Source organism: Salvelinus alpinus, chromosome 27 (genome assembly GCF_045679555.1).
Source record: "Salvelinus alpinus chromosome 27, SLU_Salpinus.1, whole genome shotgun sequence".
Classification (NCBI taxonomy): Eukaryota; Metazoa; Chordata; class Actinopteri; order Salmoniformes; family Salmonidae; genus Salvelinus; species Salvelinus alpinus.
Window position 1 is genome coordinate 31,085,483 of NC_092112.1, and position 24,924 is coordinate 31,110,406.

The 24,924-nt window shown below is 43.8% G+C and overlaps 1 protein-coding gene across 2 annotated transcripts in view; it reads left to right on the forward strand.

Annotated features, from left to right (window-relative positions):
- The window catches only part of slc5a6a (solute carrier family 5 member 6a), a 31,058-nt gene extending 12,480 nt beyond the window's left edge, over positions 1-18,578 (forward strand). For both annotated transcript variants that reach the window (XM_071370276.1, XM_071370275.1), the window contains exons 2-16: positions 10,633-10,727; positions 11,408-11,877; positions 12,264-12,329; positions 12,460-12,511; positions 12,696-12,763; positions 12,881-13,035; positions 13,172-13,312; positions 13,432-13,561; positions 16,349-16,437; positions 16,622-16,734; positions 17,008-17,075; positions 17,273-17,359; positions 17,548-17,735; positions 17,918-18,143; positions 18,271-18,578. In XM_071370276.1, the coding sequence (XP_071226377.1) occupies positions 11,530-11,877; positions 12,264-12,329; positions 12,460-12,511; positions 12,696-12,763; positions 12,881-13,035; positions 13,172-13,312; positions 13,432-13,561; positions 16,349-16,437; positions 16,622-16,734; positions 17,008-17,075; positions 17,273-17,359; positions 17,548-17,735; positions 17,918-18,143; positions 18,271-18,438 (1,899 nt within the window). In that variant the 5' untranslated portion in view covers positions 10,633-10,727; positions 11,408-11,529 and the 3' untranslated portion in view covers positions 18,439-18,578. The remainder of the gene's footprint in view (positions 1-10,632; positions 10,728-11,407; positions 11,878-12,263; positions 12,330-12,459; positions 12,512-12,695; positions 12,764-12,880; positions 13,036-13,171; positions 13,313-13,431; positions 13,562-16,348; positions 16,438-16,621; positions 16,735-17,007; positions 17,076-17,272; positions 17,360-17,547; positions 17,736-17,917; positions 18,144-18,270) is intronic.
- The last annotated feature ends 6,346 nt before the right edge of the window (positions 18,579-24,924 follow it).

Here is a 24,924-nt window from a genome sequence, read left to right on the forward strand (position 1 = left end):
GTCAGTGTATCAAATACTTGTTCTCCCCACTGTATGTACATTAGTACCAGTGAAGTTTGGACAACTATTCATTCACAATTTTTTTTCTACATTGTCGAATAATAGTGAAGACATCAAAACTATGAAATAACATATATGGAGTCATGTAGTAACCAAAAATGTGTTACACAAGTAAAAATAGATTTTAGATTCTTCAAAGTAGCCACTCTTTGCCTTGGCGACAGCGTTGCACATCTTAGCATTCTCTCAACCAGCTTCACCTAGAATGTTGGAAAAGCAGTCTTGGAGAGGTCCCACATATGCTGAGCACTTGTTGGCTGATTTTCTTTCACTCTGCGGTCCAACTCATCCCAAACCATCTCAATTGGGTTGAGGTCGGGTGATTGTGGAGGCCAGGTCATCTGATGCAGCACTCCGTCACTCTCCTTCTTGGTCGAATAGCCCTTACACAGCCTGGAGGTGTGTTGGGTCATTCTCCTGTTGAAAATCAAATGATAGTCCCAATAAGTGCAAACCAGATGGGATGGCACATCGCTGCAGAATACTGTGGTAGCCATGCTGGTTAAGTGTGCCTTGACTTCTAAGTAATCACAGACCGTGTCACCAGCAAAGCACACCCACACCATCACACCACCTCCCATGTTTTCATGGTGGGAACCACACATGCGGAGGTAATCCGTTCACCTACTATGCGTCTCACAAAGACACGGCGGTTGGAACCAAAAATCGCACATTTGGAATCATCAGACCAAAGGACAGATTTCCTTCGGTCTAATGTCCATTGCTCGTGTTTCTTGGCCCAAGCAAGTCTCTTCTTCTTATTGGTGTCCTTTAGTAGTGGTTTCATTGCAGCAATTCGACCATGAAGGCCTGATTCACGCAGTCTCCTTGGAACAGTTGATGATGAGATGTGTCTGTTACTTAAACTCTGTGAAGCAGTTATTTGGGCTGCAATTTCTGAGGCTGGTAACTCTAATGAACTTATCCTCTGCAGCAGAGGTAACTGGGTCTTCCTTTCCTGTTGCGGACCTCATGAGAGCCAGTTTCATCATAGTGCTTGATGGTTTTTGCGACTGCACTTGAAGAAACTTTCAAAGTTCTTCAAATTTTCCTAATTGACTGACCTTCATGTCTTAAAGTAATGATGGACTGTCGTTTCTCTTCGCTTATTTGAGCTGTTCTTAATATACTATGGACTTGGTTTTTTACCAAATAGGGCTATCTAATGTATACCATACCTACCTTGTCACAACACAACTGATTGGCTCAAACGCATTAAGAAGGAGGAAAATTCCACAAATTAACTTCTAACAAGGCACACCTGTTCATTTTAAACCCATTCCAGGTGATTACCTCATGAAGCTGGTTGAGAAAATGTCACGGGTGTTTAAGTTGTCATCAAGGCAAGGGGTGGCTACTTTGACAAATATAAAATGTATTTTGATTGGTTAAACACTTTTCTGGTTACATGATTCCATATGTGTTATTTCATAGTTTTGATGTCTCCACTATTATTCTACATTGTAGAAAATAGTCAAAATGAAGAAAAACCCTGGAATGAGTAGGTGTCAACTTTTGACTGGTAATGTGTGTGTGTGGTGTGTGAAATGTATAAACTCAGCAAAGAAGAAACGTCCCTTTTTCGGGACCCTGTCTTTAAAAGATAATTCGTAAAATCCAAATGACTTCACAGATCTTCCTTGTAAAGGGTTTAAACACTGTTTCCCATGCTTGTTCAATGAACCATAAACAATTAATGAACATGCACCTGTGGAACGGTCATTAAGACACTAACAGCTTACAGACGGTAGGCAATTGTCACAGTTATTACAACTTAGGACACTTTCTACTGACTCTGGAAAAACACCAAAAGAAAGATCCCCAGGGTCCCTGCTCATCTGCTTGAACGTGCCTTAGGCATGAGGACTGCAGATGTGGCCAGGGCAATCAATTGCAATGTCCGTACTGTGAGACGCCTAAGACAGCGCTACAGGGAGACAGGACGGACAGCTGATCGTCCTCGCAGTGGCAGACCACGTGTAACAACACCTGCACAGGATCGGTACATCTGAACATCACACCTGTGGGACAGGTACAGGATGGCAACAACAACTGCTCGAGTTACACCAGGAACGCACAATCCCTCCGTCAGTGCTCAGACTGTACGCAATAGGCTGAGAGAGGCTGGACTGAGGGCTGGTAGGCCTGTTGTAAAGCAGGTCCTCAACAGACAACACTGGCTAAAATGTCGCCTATGGGCACAAACCCACCGTCGCTGGACCAGACAGGACTGGCAGAAAGTGCTCTTCACTGTGGTTTTGTCTCACCACGGGTGATGGTCGGAATCACGTTTATCGTCAAAGGAATGAGCGTTACACCGAGGCCTGTACTCTGGAGCGGGGTCGATTTTGGAGGTGGAGGGTCCGTCATGGCCTCGGGCGGTGTGTCACAGCATCATCGGACTGCGCTTGTCTTTGCAGGCAATCTCAACACTTTCCGTTACAGGGAAGACATCCTCCTCCCTCGTGGTACCCTTCCTGCAGGCTCATCCTGACATGACCCTCCAGCATGACAATTCCACCAGCCTTACTGCTCGTTCTGTGTGTGATTTCCTGCAAGACAGGAATGTCAGTGTCCTGCCATGGCCAGCAAAGAGCCCGGATCTCAATCCCATTAAGCACGTCTGGGACCTCTTGGATTAGAGGGTGAGGCCTAGGGCCATTCTCCCCAGAAATGTCTGGGATCTTGCAGGTGCCTTGGTTGAAGAGTGGGGTAACATCTCACAGCAAGAACTGGCAAATCTGGTGCAGTCCATGAGGAGGAGATGCGCTGCAGTACTTAATGCAGCTGGTGGCCACAGCAGATACTGACTGTTACTTTTGATTTTGACACCCCCCCCCCCCCCCCTTTGTTTAGGGACACATTATTCAATTTCTGTTAGTCACGTCTGTGGAACTTGTTCAGTGTTTCTCAGTTGTTGAATCTTATGTTCATACAAATAGTTACACATGTTAAGTTTGCTGAAAATAAATGCAGTTGACAGTGAAAGGATGTTATTTTTTTTTGATGAGTTTATATACACACACAGAGTGTCTGTCTTGTATGCGAGAATGACAGTTAACACCATGTTTATATTGGAGAAGGCGATGCATTTAAGTTGATCGTGATGTGAAATGGGTGTTGGTTGTGAGCAAACTTGTCAAACAAAAATATGGGTTATATTGTTATCTTGGCTTGCCCTGGAATCATCCTCGTTGGTCAGGATGTGTTGCACCTGTCGCCTCGTTAGTTTCACCTGTGTTGGCATGAGAGATGTTGGATGTGCTTGAATGCGATTTAGCTCTTTCTCTTTGTTTTGATTTAAAAACAAGCCTTTTATTTTGTGTTCCCCACTCTTTGGGTTTGTTCCACATTATAAGTTGGTGTGTGTTTTTAGTTTGGTTTTCCTTTTCTAAGGCAAATTTAGTTGGAATTTATAGTGGATGTCTTTTAGGACCCAGATTGTTGTTGCTTGTCAACTTTCAGTGGACACCCCCTGTTGAGCGAAAATATGAGGTTTTCTTATTGGGTAATGTAACAGTGACCAATAAAGGTTGATTTGATTTGTCACAGGGCCAGTGAAGCCCCATTAAGACACCACTGCTGTTTCAACAGCTGTACAACATCTTTAATAAAATCAAACATGACTGCAAGTGAGTAGGTTGATTTCAATATGCCCTAGACCTGTTAACCAATTACTGTACCTAGCCTTTTTGTTGATTCTGGACTAGTCTCAGTTGACCTTATTTTCCTAACTGCTGGTGCTCAATGCGTGTGTTTTGATTTTACTGTAGAGGTGACGCTGTGGCATAGGCTGCTCTCGCTAGTAGTCTGTACCGCAGGTGATGACTCGTAAGATGTGATAATGGGTCAGACGCATTTGGGTTTGATCACACAGGCTCAGGAGAATCAGACAGTCATGGCAGGCTTCCACCGTTTTGATCAGCAGAGGCCCTATGACTGGCAGAGATAATTAATTCAACAAACCACTGTTTTGAGAGATTACAGTCCTGGTAAACCTGACTTCTCACTTAAATCATTCTCTCGTTTATAGACTCTGACTCAGCTTTTTCCCCATCTTGTAGCCTACTTGTTGAAATGGACAGGTATGGTATATGTTCGCAAGTTAACTATTTCACCACAGTGCAGTGGGCTCTAAGCATTTAGCTTGTCAGAAATTGTCAAGCTATGGTAGACATTTTTGTACTCTTTTACCTTACAGAAAGGGTAAATGCTCATGTTTAAGTGCAGACTTTAAGGACTCTATCAGGAAGAAACCCAAGGTGTTGAAATTGGATTTAGACACTGTAAAGACAACATTCATAACCTTGTTTATCCTTTAGCAGATAAGAAAACGTCCCCCTCAACTCTTTTGGAAATGCTAGTAACCTTCCCCATTCAGTATGATACAGTATCTCTGTATAGCAAGTCTGGTTTTTCTTAATGTTCCTGTACCTTTCACAATAATACAGTATCTCTCTCTTTCGCCCGCCTGGTTTTTCACAGGAACAGAACATATCTGAACCTCTTGATCCACAATCTTTACACTGATCATCCCCTGAGAGGGTACTTATTTTCATTACCTATAATATGAGCCCATCATTAAGAACAGCTCAGTATTGTCAGGCATGAGGAAATCAAATTAGCTGCCATAATTATCCATAATTATAATTGGCACAGCCTAGGCCTATACGTTAAAGCCAGTCACGATGACTGCTATGAAATGCAGTCACATGGTTTAAGTAATACTGCAAAAAAATGTAATGGATTTGGGTTGTGACTCAGTGCCTGTAAAGGACAATGCTGTGTTTTATAATGCTCTGGAGATGAGTCAGTTAGAGCCCCTCCCCCCAGTATATCTGTCGCTCCCCATCTATCAGAGGAATGGATGCCGTCTGAGCTGGTCACAGCTATTGTGCTCCAGCTGGTAGCCTTTGGACATTTCCATGTAAAAGGACCAACATGTGAAGTTCATAGGAGCATGTCAAATGAAAGCTAAGAGTCTATATTTTTAAGAAATTATGTACATGTTTTCAACCATTTTCCATCCTAAAAATGAGTAAAGGCGTCTTTAGAAAACATCTACCAGAAAGTCTTAAGGTATTAGAAACGCATCAAAACACAGTGTTGGTCCATTGTTGTTGTTTTTTTACATCCCTGTTAGGGAGAATTTTTCCAAAGTAATCATCCACCTGACAGGTGTGGCATATCATGAAGCTGCTTAAACAGCATGGTCATTACACAGGTGCAGCTTGTGCTGGGGACAATAAAAGGCCACTCTAAAATGTGCAATTTTGTCACACAATGCCACAGATATCTCACGTTTTGAGGGAGCGTGCAATTGGCATGCTGACTGCAGGAATGTACACCAGAGCAGTTGCCAGAGAATGTCAAGTTAATTTCTCTACCATATGCCGCCTCCAGCGTTGTTTTAGAGAATTTGGCAGTATGTCTAACCGGCCTCACAAGCGCAGACCATGTGTATTGCATCGTGTGGGCGAAGGCTTTGCTGGCATCACGTTGTGAACAGAGTGCCCCATGGTGGCGGTGGGGTTACGGTATGGGCAGGCATAAGCTATGGACAACGAACATAATTGCATTTTATTGATAGCAATTTGAATGCGCAGAGATCCTGTGACGAGATCCTGAGGCCCATTGTCGTGCCGTTCATCCGCCGCCATCAACTCATGTTTCAGCAAGGTTCTGTACACAATTCCTGGAAGCTGAAAATGTCCCAGTTAGTCCTTGGTCTGTATAATCAGACATGTCACCCATTTCAGCATTTTTGGGATGCTCTGGATCGACGTGTACGACAGTGTGCCAGTTCCTGACAATATATCCTGTAACTTCGTACAGCAATTGAAGAGGAGTGGGACAACATTCCACAGGCCACAATCAACAGCCTGATCAACTCTATGCTGCACACTGCCCCAACCACACTGCCACTGCCCTAACCCAAATGGACAAGAGGAATACCTATGTGAGAATGCTGTTCATCGACTACAGCTCAGCATTTAACACCATAGTACCCTCCAAACTCGTCATTAAGCTCGAGACCCTGGGTCTCGACCCCGCCCTGTGCAACTGGGTACTGGACTTCCTGACGGGCCGCCCCCAGGTGGTAAGGATAGGTAACATCTCCACCCTGCTGATCCTCAACACTGGGGCCCCACAAGGGTGTGTTCTGAGCCCTCTCCTGTACTTCCTGTTCACCCACGACTGCGTGGCCATGCACGCCTCCAACTCAATCATCAAGTTTGCGGACGACACTACAGTGGTAGGCTTGATTACCAACAACGACGAGACGGCCTACAGGGAGGAGGTGAGGGCCCTCAGAGTGTGGTGTTCAGAAAATAACCTCACACTCAACGTCAACAAAACAAAGGAGATGATCCTGGACTTCAGGAAACTGCAGAGGGAGCAGCCCCCTATCCACATTGACGGGACAGTAGTGGAGAGGGTAGTAAGTTTTAAGTTCCTCGGCGTACACATCACGGACAAACTGAATTGGTCCACCCACACAGACAGTGTGGTGAAGAAGGCGCAGCAGCGCTTCTTCAACCTCAGGAGGCTGAAGAAATTCTGCTTGTCACCAAAAGCACTCACAAACTTCTACAGATGCACAATCGAGAGCATCCTGTCGGGCTGTATCACCGCCTGGTACGGCAACTGCTCCGCCCACAACCGTAAGGCTCTCCAGAGGGTATTGAGGTCTGCACAACGCATCACCGGGGGAAAACTACCTGCCCTCCAGGACACCTACACCACCCGATGTCGCAGGAAGGCCATAAAGATCATCAAGGACAACAACCACCCGAGCCACTGCCTGTTCACCCCGCTATCATCCAGAAGGCGAGGTCAGTACAGGTGCATCAAAGCAGGGACCGAGAGACTGAAAAACAGCTTCTATCTCAAGGCCATCAGACTGTTAAACAGCCACCACTAACATCGAGTGGCTGCTGCCAACATACTGACTCAACTCCAGCTCACTTTAATAATGGAAATTGATCAAAAATGTATCACTAGCCACTTTAAACAATGCCACTTAATATAATGTATATGTATATACTGTACTCTATCATCTACTGCATCTTGCCATCTTTATGTAATACATGTATCACTAGTCACTTTAAACTATGTACTTTTATGTTTACATACCCTACATTACTCATCTCATATGTGTATATACTGTACTCTATACCATCTACTGCATCTTGCCTATGGCGTTCTGTACCATCACTCATTCATATATCTCTATGTACATATTCTTTATCCCTTTACACTTGTGTGTGTATAAGGTAGTAGTTGTGGAATTGTTAGGTTAGATTACTCGTTGGTTATTACTGCATTGTCGGAACTAGAAGCACAAGCATTTCGCTACACTCGCATTAACATCTGCTAACCATGTGTATGTGACAAATAAAATATGATTTGATATGCGAAGGAGATGTCGCGCTGCATGAGGCAAATGGTTTTCTGATCCACACCCCTACCCAAAAAAACAACCGATGCATATCTGCATTCCCAGTCATGTGAAATCCATGGATTAAGGCCCAATGAAATGTATTTAAGTTGATTGATTTCCTTATATGAACTGTAACTCTGTAAAATCTTAAATTGTTCCATGTTGCGTTTTTATATTTTTGCCCAGTATATTATCAACACATATTTAGTTCTGGAGAAATGATTTGCCATGTGTAAGTTTAAGAAACATTGCCCTGTGCTTTGAAATTTCATTACCAAAACCCCACAAGATCATTTCAAATTTCTCTTCCTCATGAGGAAGGAGGATAATGAAAGTTTACAGAAGTAACAACTGAAGGTAGACCTACCAATTAGTTTGTATTTTACTGATATCTATTTGGTTTCTGAATTATTAAGTGATTAACTCAAATTACTGAAATTGAATTGTCTACAATGGGAATTCAATAGTAGTCACAAACCACAGTTGGGTCACGCTTCAGTTCTCCCACTGGCATGCTGCATAATGTTAATCTCAACTGTTTTCTTTCTCATTCTGTCGTCTGGTGGTCAAAGCAAGTGCGAAAACAGCATGGACAACCCCTCCCTCTCGCTCTTTGCCTCCTCTCTCACTCCAGTTGTCACCTCTCCCGGCTCTTGCTGCCACCTACCCATGAGTCCCCTCTTTCCATTTACTGTGACCATAGAAATGTATAGAGATCGCAACGTTGTATCTGTCCCATTATGGTGTCTAAGTGCACAGGCAACGCTGTTGAGGCCGTCTCCATTTTGAAGTAGTCAATCTTCTTTTTCTGCTACATCTATCAGTTGGTACACAAACTGAAAGGGTTTATACTGCCACCTGGAGTGTTTGAACAGGTATTATTAAGCCAAGATTGTCTATTTACTGCCTGCCACCTGCAGTTATGGAATCGCTTATCTCCTGATGACCTGGATGGAATTTTGTGACCCGTCCTTAACCCATAGGAAGTCTCATCCAGTTGACTACTTCAAAATGGTGAAAGACCTCAATGGTGCTGCCCATGCTAAAACAGGCTTTTGGGCACTAAAGGCCTCTATACATCTCTGACTGTGACCAGCATCCTTACCCACTGAGCACGAACCGACACACACCAGACGTCCATGGATGTTGAAATTTGGTCGGTCTGCCCTTGCTGTGAGATTTCAACATCCACAGATGTCGTTTTTTGGTACAATCCAGACTTGTTTTAATTTCAGCGTTCACAGACAGATTTTTGGTCCTGACCGGCCTTGAATTTGCCCAAACATAGAAGTGGATGATTGGTTCAGATTTGGTCCAGTAGAGTACAGTAAAATAACAGTTCAGTAAAGTGCTGTACTGTAAAATAGTGTAGGAGAGTTTAGTACGGTTTTTACTCTAATTCTCAGAGTAAAAAAACTCAACCAAGTTTATTATTCTGAGAGGATCAATACAGCTGCATTAGTCTCCTCCTACACATCTGTACAAACATTGTCTTTACTGCTTGGCAGGACACAAAGTGATACCGACCATAAACTTTTATTTCTCCCTTAACGTGACCTGATCTCGACCCCCCCCCCCCCCCCCCCTCATCACTAATCAATGGCTCTCTCCCCTTATCAATGCCTGCCATGTGATCGCTTCCCTGCACTAAATATTTCAATAGGATACCTGATATAATGTAAACGTTATACATTACCCTCTCTCCCTCAGTGACATGAATAAGTATATTTCATATTCTCAGAACCCAACAATGCAAAAGAGGATAATGCATAATTGTACCTTTTTTGTGTACCTATTCAGGCTCTAACGCTATGAAGAGAATGATATTCATATCCAGAATGATGCATTTCTGTATAGTACAGATCCAAATCCACTTCATTTACTGTAGCTCAATAACCAACAGATTTTTTTCAAAGTCAAGGTGTCATGTCATTGCTGACACCCCATTTTTTCATCTTTGAATTTTAATTTGGAGTAGATATTTGGAAAACGTGAAAAAAGGGAGATTTTACCGAGATTCTGTTACCAAACTTTGCATCTACACAGTTTTTCCAGTAAATGTGTTTTTGTAAAATGTTCAGTGTAAATTGTTAAAAGTAGTCCTTGTGCGTAGTTGTAAGGTTTGTTAAATTGAATTGTGTAATCTATTGTATGGTCATATAGAATAACTTTGGTATGTTTTAGATTTTTATATTGGTCATAGCTGAAACCAAAGCTGAAGAATGCAGCAGCAAATGGCCATTATTTTTGGATAGAGGTTACAGTTTACTCCTCACCTGTCATTGTATTGTATCATTGACAGTGAAGTTGTTGCAAGACACTTGGCTACTCATACACAAGTGTCATATACCCCACCCATAAACATGCAGTAGGCATGTGTGTAATCTAACCCTGAAACCTTGGAACGGCATGCACTGATCGTAGTGTTGGAAACGTGAGAGGATTTATTTGTCAGTCATTCTGTATCGTCCTACTTTGAAGTGTAACCTGGAGTGAATGAGTTGAAGTCGGGTAGTTCATTGCTTGCACACAGCCAGAGTTTTAAACCTCTGCACCCCTGGAATGAAGGTATTTGTTTATATAGTTGCACAATGTAAGGTCTAAAGTTTGCATGCCATTGCACCTCCATGACCCCTCACGTGCACTAGCTCACTCTCTCAGACACTCACACATTCGCGTAAACACATGACCGCTGGCTTTGAGGACTAATCGAAATGGAGCGCTGTGTCTCACAAAGCTGCTCTGCAGGAAGCTGCCAGTTACCAAGGCATGACAGTTCAGATCAGCTGCAGTTGGTGTGTTGTCAAAACAAAAGAGAGATGGATAGTATTACATGTTTTAAATGGTAGAGGAGTGAAAGTGATGAAGAGTGCAGTGGGGAGTTCAGATGTGTTTTGACACTTAATAGTACAAATATTGCAAGTAATTGGAGACTGTAAATGATAGTTTGCTTAGCGGCAGTACAAATGATGAAGTATAGGATGATGTTTGTTTTTATGATGTGCACTTATACTTTTAAAACAAGAACCTAGTTGTATTAGATTTAAATTATTTATTTGGTAAGTGTTATTAAAAACATTTTGTATTATTTTTGCATGTCTTCCCTTTGCCTTCCACGGTGGTTTAAGATGGGTGCCTATGAGGAAGACACTCCCACTGCTTGACTATTTAAGTCCTAGGTTCCCTGGACCACCATTCACCAGCCAGCCCAACCACTGGCACGGTAAGACCTGCTTGACACTTATTGATTCTCTCTGTCTTTCTGTCTGTCTCTCTCTCTTCAAGGCCTCTTACTTCTTTTGCAATCAATGTTCTCCCAGCCCTGCTGATTTCAAGGGTCACCGGTATCACAATAGGACGGTGTCCTTGCATCAGTGAGGTGACGTAAACTGCATACTGTAGGTGTGCCCCACTTTAGTGACTGTCTGCTCGCTGAGGGTGTGAGACAGGCTGTGAAGACCTCGGACACTCCTGGTAAATTCACTGCCAGCCATGTTGTGAGGTGAATTTATCGTCATCTGATTAACCTCTAACTATCTGGCTGTTGTGATGTTTAGGAGCCTTGTCCAGGAGCCTTGAACTAATGCCAATTCGATTAGCACTATTATCAGGACCGGCAGACATGCCTACTGTGGAGTTATGTTGTGGTTTCAATGTTTAATTAACTTCTAGCATTGCGCTTACTGAGACCTCTCAATGCTCTGAAATGGTAGAATAACCAAATAGAAAATGATTAGGTGAAATTTTAAGCAATTTGGTTCTAGTGGTGTAAAATGTTTCCATCTAAGCACCTATTGTGTTCATTACATGTATCTAGCTCCTCATGCTTGAAGAGAAACTAAGGGAGCCAGTGATGAAGATAACTAACTAGTCTCTCCCTCTCCCCTCTTTCTCTCACTACAGCATTTTATCCATCCCCTTCAGTGTCTAATTAGACATCGTCTTGATCCACCTGGGCTGCGCCACCTACGGCTACCGTCCCCCCCAACCCCGCCTCCGTTCCGAGCCTCTCACCCACTGACATCATGGGGGACGTAGTACAGATGCACTTCACCACGCCGGACTATGTGATCTTCGCCCTGTTGCTGGTGGCGTCCACGTGCATCGGCCTGTTCTACGCCCTGTCCGGCGGGCGCCAGCGCACCACACAGGAGTTCCTATTGGCCGACCGCTCTATGAGCTGCCTGCCCGTGTCGCTGTCACTGCTCGCCACCTTCCAGTCAGCCGTGGCCATCCTGGGAGCGCCCTCGGAGATCTACACCTATGGAACGCAGTACTGGTTCCTGGGAGTCTCCTACTTCCTCGGTCTGCTTATCCCCGCCCACGTCTTCATACCTGTCTTCTACAGGCTCCGCCTCACCAGCGCTTATGAGGTGAGCTATAAGCCATTACCTTACCTAGAGAGAGAACAGTGTCTGTGGATTATGAGGAGGAGTTTGTGCACCTGAGTATCTCTGTGCGTCTGTCTTGCTAGAACCCTGGTAAGGAAGTCTAGTTGAATGCAAAAAAATTACGTTCTCAGCATGTCTGTTAATTTTGAAACGATAGCTAAGTGTAAACCAGAGTCCGTCTCTCCATTGAGCATCATTGTACAGCAGATGAGTGTCGCTAACAAAAGGAATGTGCACCAAGTCTTCACTTGTATTGTCCTGAGAATAGACACATTCACAGATGACTCTTGCTTTATGATCTGCGATGGGCTTTAACATCCCTTTCCTTCTCCTCTCTCTAACCTTTTCTGTCTTTTCTTCCTCTATAGTATTTGGAGCTGCGCTTCAATAAGACGGTGCGCATTATGGGGACCGTGACCTTTATCTTTCAGATGGTGTGTGTCCTTTACACTGGTGTAGTTATGTCTGTGTATATGCTTGTGTAATGTGTGTGTATTTTAATCAACCCCCTATGTTACCTCTGTTTGCTTCCCTCTGAATGTTGAAAATGTTTTGTCTCCGCAGGTGATCTATATGGGGGTGGTCCTCTATGCCCCAGCACTCGCACTCAATGCAGGTAAAGGGATCTGTCACATGTATTTACTACGTCATACTTTATCAAGTGGTAGAATAATAGTTGTACTGATTACATTCAGTGAGGGCTTTAGTACCTTTTCTGGCTTTATAGACGGTCAATGACCGGTGTGCTGTCATTGTGACATCTGTTGGTGATGTGTGCTGTTGATACTGTCCACCTGCAGTGACTGGATTTGACCTCTGGGGGGCAGTGCTGGCCATGGGACTGGTGTGCACCCTGTACACAACACTGGTGAGTGTCTCTTTTCATCAGTGAGTTTTCAATTCAGTCTTCTATCTCCCTACAACTCTGAAGGCAATTATGATAGATATGTCTGGATTTACAGTATGTATCTCTTGTGTTGGTCAGGGAGGGCTAAAGGCAGTCATCTGGACAGATGTGTTCCAGACCATTGTGATGTTTGCTGGCCAGCTGGCGGTCATCATAGTGGGGGCCCACCAGGCAGGGGGCATGGGAGAAGTTTGGCGGAAGGCCATGAACGGCAGCCGCATCGCTAGCCTGGAGTGAGTCTTCTCTAGTTCACCTAAAGAGACTTTACGGTCCCTGGACCAGTTACGGACGATATTGGAACTGGTCAATGGCTCTGTGTGTAGGAAAAGTGTTGTAACCCTCCTCTCCTTTGACCTGCGCTCTGTGCAGCCTGAACCCTGACCCGACGGAGAGGCACACGTTCTGGACGCTGGGGGTGGGCGGGGTGTTCCTCATGCTGGCGCTGTACGGGGTCAACCAGGCCCAAGTTCAGAGGTACCTCAGCTCCCGCACTGAGAGGGAGGCGGTCATGTAAGCATCAACACTAACACCTGGTTGAACTGGATTCACATTAAAGAGCATGTTAAAAATTAACAATTGCTTAGGTGTGTAATGGTAATGTTAATATATGTTGTGGTGTGTGTCTCCAGGTCGTGCTACGTGGTGTTTCCCTGCCAGCAGGTGGTGTTGTGTCTAGGTTGTCTGATGGGCCTGGTGATGTTTGCTCGCTATGGTGAGGAAAGCCCGCTTGATAAGGGCTACGTCAAAACCAATGACCAGGCAAGTAGGACTACTTCCTCCACAACAACTTTAGGATTTACTACCTTCACAACAACCTTAGGACTAGCTACCTCCATAACCACCTTAGGACTAGCTACCTCCATAACCGCCTTAGGACTAGCTACCTCCATAACCGCCTTAGGACTAGCTACCTCCATAACCACCTTAGGACTAGATACCTCCATAAATCAAATCAAATGTATTTATATAGCCCTTCTTACATCAGCTGATATCTCAAAGTGCTGTACAGAAACCCAGCCTAAAACCCCAAACAGCAAGCAATGCAGGTGTAGAAGCACAGTGGCTAGGAAAAACTCCCTAGAAAGGCCAAAACCTAGGAAGAAACCTAGAGAGGAACCAGGCTATGAGGGGTGGCCAGTCCTCTTCTTGCTGTGCCGGGTGGAGATTATAACAGAACATGGCCAAGATGTTCAAATGTTCATAAATGACCAGCATGGTCAAATAATAATAATCACAGTAGTTGTCGAGGGTGCAACAAGTCATAACCTCAGGAGTAAATGTCAGTTGGCTTTTCATAGCCGATCATTGAGAGTATCTCTACCGCTCCTGCTGTCTCTAGAGAGTTGAAAAGAGCAGGTCTGGGACAGGTAGCACGTCCGGTGAACAGGTCAGGGTTCCATAGCCGCAGGCAGAACAGTTGAAACTGGAGCAGCAGCACGGCCAGGTGAACTGGGGACAGCAAGGAGTCATCATGCCAGGTAGTCCTGAGGCATGGTCCTAGGGCTCAGGTCCTCCGAGAGAGAGAATTAGAGAGAGCATACTTAAATTCACACAGGACACCGGATAAGACAGGAGAAGTACTCCAGATATAACAGACTGACCCTAGCCCCCCGACACACAAACTACTGCAGCATAAATACTGGAGGCTGAGACAGGAGGGGTCAGGAGACACTGTGGCACCATCCAATGATACCCCCGGACAGGGCCAAACAGGCAGGATATTACCCCACCCACTTTGCCAAAGCACAGCCCCCACACCACTAGAGGGATTTCTTCAACCACCAACTTACCATCCTGAGACAGGGCCGAGTATAGCCCACAAAGATCTCCGCCACGGCACAACCCAAGGGGGGGGGCGCCGGCACAACCCAAACAGGAAGATCACGTCAGCGACTCAACCCACTTAAGTGACGCATCCCTCCTAGAGACGGCATGGAAGAGCACCAGTAAGCCAGTGACTCAGCCCCTGTAATAGGGTTAGAGGCATAGAATCCCAGTGGAGAGAGGGGAACCGGCCAGGCAGAGACAGCAAGGGCGGTTCGTTGCTCCAGAGCCTTTCCATTCACCTTCACACTCCTGGGCCAGACTACACTCAATCATATGACCCACTGAAGAGATGAGTCTTCAGTAAAGACTTAAAGGTTGAGACCGAGTCTGCGTCTCTCACATGGGTAGGCAGACCATTCCATAAAAATGGAGCTCTATAGCTCTCCAGCTGACAATTAGGAGGCCTGCGTCTTGTGACCGTAGCGTACGTGTAGGTATGTACGGCAAGTTTAGGACTAGCTGCCTCCATAACAAGCTTAAGACTAGCTGCCTCCATAACAAGCTTAGGACTAGTTGCCCCCATAACAACCTGAGGATTTACTAACTCCATAACAACACACTTAGTGGACCCTCATATATTTAGTCATTTCCTGCACTCATTTGAGATCATTTCCACACTGCCACATAGGGCTACACGATATAGGCAAACAATCTTTATTTTTAACCAAATGTTGCAATTGCGATTTCACTTGCGATTTAGAGCAAAACACTTGGGTGAACTGTTGGAATCATGGAAATATAATGATTATTCTAATTGTAATGTTAGAATATAATAGGGGGCTCTTTGAACACAGTCTAGTTTGACAACGAATGAAAATGCCAGGGAGGAGTTAGTGTGACAGGGTAGGAACCAAAAGTGTTGATAAGTGTTTCCTAGGGGACCCTATAATCTTTGGCGACATTTTAATGTCTTCTCTTAGCTACTTCATGTAGCTAACATATTCTTGCTTTGCGTATTCCTTTGATTTAGAAGATACTGTTGCACAAACAAGATGCTGATTTAAGTCTAAACCAGGCTGTATAGCTAATTACGTTTGCTCTGACTCCGTACGTTTATTAGCTAGTTAGCAATTAGCAGCTAACAATTATCGCCTAACAAGATGTAGTAACAGCTTGCTATAAAAAGACAAGCTAGCTATTTGCAGATGCAAGAAACACAAAATAATAGTGTAATTATAGAAAGCTAATGCATTTATAATAAGAAGCTAAGTGCAAACAGCATTGTTGTCATGAACCCTGTTGCATGTGCTGCATTGACCATATAGACTGAATGCAAGTGTCTCTTTTGAGGAACAACAAATTAGTTCCTTGAGTGACAGGGGGCAGGGCTAGGTCTGTGGAAAGCGGCATGGGGAGAGCGTAGAGCGATGACTCAAGGAGCGACGTGAACTATACAAATGGACGTTACACATGGCGTATTACATTTCACAAACCAAACTTTCAAATACCGTTACAGAAGGTGAAGTAAAAACACAAACCAGTCCGTGCATCAATACCGGTATATCGTAAAATAGGGTATACCGCCAAGCCCTACCTCACTGCACTGGCGTCCTAATGTGACTGGCTATGTTAATGTCTCTCTTCAGATCATTGCCAATCAAAGGCTTGATGTTTGAGTTGAGGCCATTGTTTGGTTAAGCTCTCCCATAACTGTAATTTGTGAGGCTTCATTTTGGCGCTGTTGATCCAGTCTAAGTGGCAGTTTCTTCTTGTCTGCAGATGGTGCTGTACTTTGTGATGGATGTGTTCAGGGACCTGCCAGGCCTCCCAGGGCTGTTTGTAGCCTGCCTGTTCAGCGGAGCTCTCAGGTACTTTACTTAACTGCCTCTGGCTCTCATGTTCGGTCTGTAGTACTAGTCAGACCTGTTTCTCTGCTACATTAATGTCATAGTGTTGTGGTACACCACTTGAGGTTGTATTATGAATGCACTACACCATGCAATTTAGCCACAGGACATTACTCACTCAGCTTCCCTCCCTCTTGCGTTGCAGTACCATCTCATCAGCGTTTAACTCCCTAGCGACGGTAACCATGGAGGACCTGATCAAGCCCTACTGCCCGGCCATGACGGAGGCCAAAGCAACGCTGCTCTCAAAGGGCCTGGGTGAGCTGCTGTTCCCTGAGTGGCCACACAGTGGCAGTTTTTCTAAACAGTGGCAGCAGTCTTCATGATTGATGACAGTAATGATGATTTTAGAGCTTTTTGTTAAGTAACGTTGCTGGAGTGTAGAGCCCACAAATCAATTTTGTCTTCACCATCCAAATACTGTGGAGTGTGTGTTTTTTTTGTTTTTTTTTGTAACTTGTGGAGCACATTGAATCAGGACTGTACTGCTATGGTCCTGACCTGTGTTTCTCTTCCCCTCTGTTTTCCCAGCGTTGGCCTACGGTCTGGTATGTCTGACCATGGCCTACGTCGCCTCTCTCATGGGCTCAGTGCTGCAGGTGAGGGACTCACACATTTCCCCTGCTGACTTTTGCTTTAGTTAATGGGTACTCCTATACCCCACTGAATTACATTTAGCAACGTTGCACTCATACACCCCCCCCCCCTTACACCTACTACTATCATTCAGTGGCTTCATAGGAGTTATTCAAGAATTATAAACCTCTTTTTCATTCACTTCCTCACTCTCCTCCAGGCAGCATTCAGTATCTTTGGGATGGTGGGTGGTCCTCTCCTCGGCCTCTTCTGTCTTGGAATGTTCTTCCCTTGGGCTAACTCCACTGTAAGTCAAAATGCAGCCTTGTTACCACGGGGGTCAAGTTGGCTAGCATTGAGGGATATTAAATCAGAGGACACCGTTTTTTTTGTTTTTACTGCACAATAAAATAAATAAACTTTTATCATATCTGTGGTGAATTGGAGACATCTGTCTGATTTGATCGAGCTGTTCCCGTCTCTCTCTGTCCACAGGGTGCAATAGTAGGGTTGGTGGCAGGCCTGGCTATGGCGTTCTGGATTGGCATTGGTAATTTTGTGTCTCGTATGGCCGTGCCCACCCCTCTGCTCCCCATCATCAACGCCACCACTATGCCCCTCCACGGCAACATGACTACTGCTGTCATGACAACCCTGATTACTTCAATCACCGCTAAACCAAAGTACATTCATTTTTTTTCTCCTCGTTAAAATGATGCCATTTGAACCATTACAGCACTATCAAACATAAAGTGCTTGATTTGTATCCCATTCTATCCCACCAAATATTGTAAATGTTTTAAGGATGACTGCATAAGAATGATGATATGAATCTGACCAAGTATCTGTGTTTTCCTCTCTCCAGGCCTACAGGTGTGCAGGCCCTGTACAATCTGTCCTATTTGTGGTACAGTGCTCATAACTCCACCACTGTGGTGATAGTGGGACTGATAGTCAGCCTGTTGACTGGTCCTATGAAGGAGAAAGACCTGACCCCAGGGACTGTGTACCCTGTCCTGGGCAACCTGCTCTTCTTCCTGCCTGAACGCTACAGGGAGAAGCTGTGCTGTGTCACTCCACTGTCACACAAGGTAGCCCTCAGATCTATCCAGTGAATTATTTTGTTAGCCACACTCTGTTTTTAATATAATTGTAACAATGTTTACTTTGATTACTTAATTACCATGTTTTTTGTATGTGTGTGGGAATGTTGTGCAGCCCAATGCTATCAACACGCAGCCGTACCAGATGGCTCAGGAGAGCAACGGCGTTGCCCAACACAAAGAGGAGGAGAAAACAGAGGAGAAGGATAAGAAGGACGAGGAGAGGGCCACCCCTCAGCCTTCCTGCCGACTGGCTCACACAGTGCAGGAGACGGCCTTGTAACAGACCTCCCACCCCCCCTGCACACATGCCCCACCACTTCCACAACCCCCCCCCCAGCTATCTCAACTCTTGGGGAGAGGACCCATGTGGGGCCGGAGAGGCAGCGGAGATCCAGTGTGCCTGGACATGACCATCAAGAACCACAGGGTCAATGTGGAGAAACAGGGAGATTCACCCCTGACCCTTACTCCCTGGAAAAAACTGATACACCACAAATATATGGTGGTTTTTAAGAGTGCCAGAGTCCTCTGCTATAATGAAGAATAGTGCACTTACACACGATTTGTGGCTGGGGGGGTCCAGTTGTATCTTCAAATCATTTAACGATGGCACTGGTCACAGTTTCCCTAAACTGAAGTAACTACTTATGAGCCTGGAGTTTTGAGAAGAGCCAAAATGTCTGAATTGAGGTGGATTCCTGGATGGAGAAATACTAGCACAACACAAGTGGCAATCATGCTCCGTGCTGAGGAGAAGTCTCATTGTTGTCCAGTTAGTAGATCTAAGAGCCTGGACTGAACAAAAGGGCTGTGATTGTCATTCTGTTATTTTGTTAAATTTATGATTGAAAGATTGTGGACATACACACGCACTAAGTTGTTCAAATTACTGTGAAAATGGACCTAAGTATTTTGTTTCTCAGAGAATCGGGTAGAGAGCAGGTAGCCTAGTGATTAAGAGCATTAGGCCAGTAACCGAAAGGTCTCTGGTTTTTATCCCCGAGCCGATTAGGTAAAAAATCGTTCTGTGTTCTTGAGTTAGGCACTTAACCCTACTTGCTCTTGTAAGTCGCTTGGGATAAGAGTGTCCGCTAAATGACTAAAATGTCAAATAAGCAGGCGGAGAAGAGGTACTTTAGATTTAACTGTCATTGCATATTATTTTTATAGAAAAGATTAAGCCGGTACGTCAGATGAACTATAAGAATTTTAAAAACAGAGTGGCTGCGGTCCGAGTTCTCTTGAACGCTTTTCCCAACAGCTAAAGGTTTGAAGCTGTGTGATTTTCTACTTCACGCACAGTCTGTATTACTCCTTCGGCTGCCCACGGTGCCCAGAGAACAGGCTACTCTAGTGAATTGGTGCTTGTTTAATAAAGTTAGATCAAAGCTGAATCAATGTCTGCAAGACCACATAATGATAGTATTCTACATAACAGAACCAAATATAATGGCATAGTGTAACATTATAATGCTGTAAGACAAACAACCTCATTTTTAGGACGATTGTGCGACGGGTCGCATTTTTCTCTCAAGTGGCCGAATCTCAACAACATGCTCCACTAGGCAAAATATGTGCTTGATTGAAACCAAACACAAGCATGCTACAGCTTGTTAGCACCATCTACTAAATAATTAGCTCACTACATCGTTCAAAACAACACTGTAGAGATCTAAATGCATAACCCTATTAAACTGAGATCAAATGGTTAGCATGCAGATGCTGCATTTACGTTTACCAATAAAACTTCCACAATTACCATTAATGATTGACTGTGAGAAATGTGACGGGAGGTTGACCACAATGTGCGTAAGGTAGATTGTGATCTTACAGACATTGATTCCACTTTGATCCAACTTTATTAAACCAGCACCATTCACCAGTGTAGCCTGTTCTCTGGGCAGCTGAACGAGTAGAACATAGACTGTGTGAAGTACAGAATCCCACACATGCGCAGAATCTTCAATCCTTTAGCTATCGGAAAGAGGGTTCCAGAGAACTTGGCCTTATAAAAAACAAATCCTTTATGTCCCTGTAGAAGGTTCCCAAAGCTCCGTATGTCTGTTTGCTTTACATGGCCTTATTTGGCTTGCTATAGTAAATTAATAAAGAGGTAGATATCCTTAAACACTCTTAACATGCCATACAGTTATATATTCAAGATGGAGCTCAAGACATCACCTCATTTGCCATTAACTGGGATCACATTTTCAGGTCATTGAGTCGGCTCTACTGCTTTGAGAACCAGGTAACCTGCTGGTTAGCTAGTGACATTAATGCATGTAGAATACCTTATCCTCGCAGTCCATTCACACTGTAGATCCCATAGTTACTTAAGGTGCCTCATTAGTAGGCAGTGTGTGAATGTAGTTTTAATTTTGATTACTGATCAGTGTGTAATTAGGATTGTGATACAGTATACTTATACTGCATAGTACATGTATAATTATTCTCCATATGTGTCTTCGATGTTTGTTAGCTTTACATGTATGACCTGTGTCTCGTCCACCCCACTGCTCTAACAGAGCATATTTACAGTGAAGGGAACATCTCTGGTTCAAACTGGAAAACTGCAGCCATTTTGATGGCTCAACAGAGTTCAGTACTCAGAAATCTTAGGGTAGACTAATATATGTGATGTTCTTTGGTTGTATCTTTGAAGGACTTGGTTTCCTTTTGGCACTTCACTGTTTATTGATGTTCAATGTACCAGGGGGAAAATTCCAATCATTTTAAAACGAAAGAAGTGCAATGTTTTATAGCGTGTTTTTGTAAGTGGCCACTTTATCTAATGATGTAAATGTTTTTCCATAACAGTATCGGCGGTTGATTTAACATTGTTATTATGAAGATTTTTTTTTTTTTTTGGTCATTCGATGAATATGAAACCTGCAGGGCAGATGTTGAATTTTAATTGTCATTTGTCAAATGTTTCATATTCATGTTTCAAGGTCCTTTTTGCAATCTGAAGAATTCTCATGTCATTCTCTGTTCAAAATCTTCATTTTGTACTCCTCCCATCCACTGGAATACCTAACCACACTACAGAATTCAAGTCAGGGTAATGTGGTAGTACTCTGTTGAGATTATCTGGTTTGTGGTGACCTTGTGATTCCATATGGCCTGTTTGTCCCTCAAACAGGGAGTCTACTTGTGTGTGTTTGTCTCTGCGGTTGTTTCTGTAGTTGGGGACTCGAGTGACATGCCTGTCCATCTGTCTTACTGTGGTTTGGGTTGGGATAACTTTTGATTGGTATGGGCTGAATGAGTCACTATGTAGTCAATCTGCTTTACTTGTTTCCAAAGAGTTTTTACATAAAAATTCTGTAGAGCCACTTTCTACCTGCCTTTTTACCCTGTCTACCTTTATGGGGAATAAAGAAGCTATGGATGGGCAGATAAATACAAATATATCTATTTATTGTGGGGCCCAATGTTGTGACACTACTGACTGAATGCCATGCTATTAGGCTACTGACACCATTGTTATCAATGACATACAGGCAAGTTTTGCATTGGATCCTATGGCTACAGTCCGATACGAGCAAGGAATGTTGTTCATTCATCCCCACTGAAAAATACCTCTTCTCATTCAAAGCATATAGAAAATGATGTCATCGCTTTGTTTTGATAGTTTTATTACCAAAAGAGAGAATATATTTCCATTGACTTCATTACCATTTGTAGCAAATGGAACTATGTTGTGGAATTTTTGAGTGGCGGCAGGTCGCCTGGCGGGTTGGAGCGTTGGGCCAGTAACCCGAAAGGTAGCTGGATCGAATCCCCGAGCTGACAAGGTAAAAATCTTTCGCTCTGCCCCTGAGCAAGGCAGTTAACCCACTGTTCCCTGGGCGCCGATGACGTGGATGTCGGTTAAGGCAGCCCCCCCGCACCTCTGATTTAGAGGGGTTGGGTTAAATGCGGAAGACACATTTCAGTTGAATACATTCAGTTTGTACAACTGACGAGGTATCCCCCTTTTCTATGTGCAAGTACCATTAAAATTTTTGTGAATGGAGGGCAGAAGTGGTCAAGTAGTTATTGTTATACTATTTCTGTGTGTGCACAACAAAGCAAATTCAAACTAGCGTTTTCTGTATGTTAGTACGTAATGAAATTGTTAGGGCTATCCCTTGTTGTAAAATTCACAAACATTTCTATCGTTCTTAGAGGTTTTTTAGTCCTTTTTTAATTGACATCCTGTGACTGACAAAGTTGATATTTTGTTGATAAAGTTGATTTGATAGTCTGATAAGATATGACTGAATTGATTCCTTTTTCATCATACCTGAAATTACTTGAATTGTTTATCTGTAACGCTAAACTTTAAATTAAGTGAAAACCACCCCTTTCCAGGACATGTTTTGGATGAATTTACAGTCCGCAGTGCTGAGATATTGTTATTCAAGATGTCAATTTACCCAATGTGAGTTTAGGACTGTGTTTTAGTAATGCTGACATCTACGCAGAGCACAATCGAGACCTATTCTGTTATCTTATTTTGAAGTTGGCAGGGACAACTATCTAGAAAAGATGAGTTGTAGAGTGACATGTGAATATGAAGGGCTAAACGGTTGTATTGAGTTGCTTGCACCAGCTAAATCATAGATTGGACTAAGACAATTTACAGCCTGAACCGTAAAGTAGAAGATCTGTAAACCATTGCCTCCTAAAAATGATCAATCCTGAATAGCTTCTATCCATACCAATTTACTATGAGATGTGTTTAGTTTAGAGTTCATTTAAAATGCACTTGGCCGTGAGAGAGAAGCATGGCACTTGGTAATTTCAAAAGATAATAAATATTCTGACTCAATATTTATTATCAATATTTGTTCTCCCATTTGTATGAATTCTTCCTAGTATGCATTCCAAAAAACCATAAGCAGTGGCGTTTGGTCAACTACACTGCTTTGGCTGTGCCTTCATATGATCTCTGTATTGTGATTATTTTTTCATATTGTTGGATGTCATGGAAGTTGATTAGCTCGTACTAGGAGCACACTACAAAGGGGCAGCTGTGATAGGGTGGAGTTGAACTCTCATTTACCAAGTAGAATGAGATCTGTGTCCTGATCATTATGTCAATGGGAGCCAAGGTTTTGAAAAACAATGGAATTTAGCTTCCCTTTTGGAAAAGCTCAAGTGGTACCTTTTTTCAGTTTGCAAACATTTTCTGTTTTGGACATTACTGAACACTCCCTAGGTCTGTGAGCGAAGTCTTCAGTAGTGGCTGTATCTGTGTCTGACCACCCTGGTGGGCATGATTTCTCAAGGTTAAATGTTTGTAAGTGAATGAATTGCGGTAACATAATTGTTCTTGCTCTGTTTTTTTTAAATAAAACGTTGGATTGGACATGTGCTTTGTCAGATGTTTTGTCTTGTGTCCTGTCCTCCGGTAAGTATGCATATGGACAGTGGATATGTCTACTAAACCCATTATTGAGGAAATATCTTGTAGGTCAATTTGATAAAACAAACATTTGAGGGCTTGATCAGCTTTCATTTTGAGGTTGAGGGAGTGAGAGCCTTCCACTGTGTCATTCCTTTCCTATCCCAAGGGAGGGCTGTTATCACTGCAGTATCCTTTAGCCTTCATTCTCCCTACTACTCCTAGCTCTTCTCTCTGGTGGGTCATTGTGACTGTGTCACCGGGTCACATGCCACTCCTGTGGCGTCTCTCCGCATGATGTTGGAACACTTACCATCCCAGCTTTGTGCCAAGGACCACAAACCCTCTGTTGCCACAACAACCTCTGCTGCTGCCACACCAAGCCCCTCATTCAGCCCAACTACAGCTCTTCCTTCTGGTTATATACTAATTCAAGTGGTAGACTCACAGAAGGAACGCTAACTTTTGCCAAGTATGGTTGTCTTTCAGACTGGAACCTCGACAGACTTTGGGTTTTACTCATTAGGAACCTGTCTTGGGCATCTCTCTGGACCGAGCCATCAACCAGTCTCGTACATTAAATACTATTTTTCTTATTGACAAAGTTGTTGAGTTGTGTCTTCCTCCCTACTTTTCTTCCCTTCCTCCTTGTCCTCCCTCTCTCCTCTATTCCTCTGGTTAGTTCCAGCTAGGCCAGGCCAACGAGGGGAGGCTGGACAGAAAGCTTAATAAATTCACTCAGCAATCAGTGTGTACTGGATATAATGAGCTGGAGATACAGAAACTATGTTGATTATCTCCTAACATGAAGGGAGATCAGGGTTATATGGGTTTATTGGCACAAACATCCACATTCAGACACACCTAGAGATCTATTTGCAGTTCAAGCCAAAAGGGCCTTTAAATCAAGTTTTGTTTAGTTGATGACCCTCACTTTGAGGTCACTTGGTACAGAAATAATGCCATTGGAAAATCCATGTCCTGGCATACAGTATGGGCTTGCCATTAAAATGAGAATGTGATTGTTTAAATATATGCACATACATTATATTGACCAGTGCAACAGAGCCTCTATTGGCCAATATGCTTTATCCTCTGTGATCTAGACTAGAACGTAAACTCAGTGGGAATGCTGGAATGTTGTGCACCACTGTCTGTCTCACATTGTTTCACCAACATTTCTGCCCTCTCCTTTCCCTCTGTAACCCCTGCCTCAGTAGCACGTCTCTGGCATGTCCAAATTAGCCATTAATATGAGAGGGGGGTTTATCAGACCCCCCCCCCCCCCCCCCCCTGACAGATTTATAGAGCTAGCCTTGAACGCTGTACCGTTTCTCGTGGACCTGAGCCCATGTTGCTCAAGGGGTTCTGTGG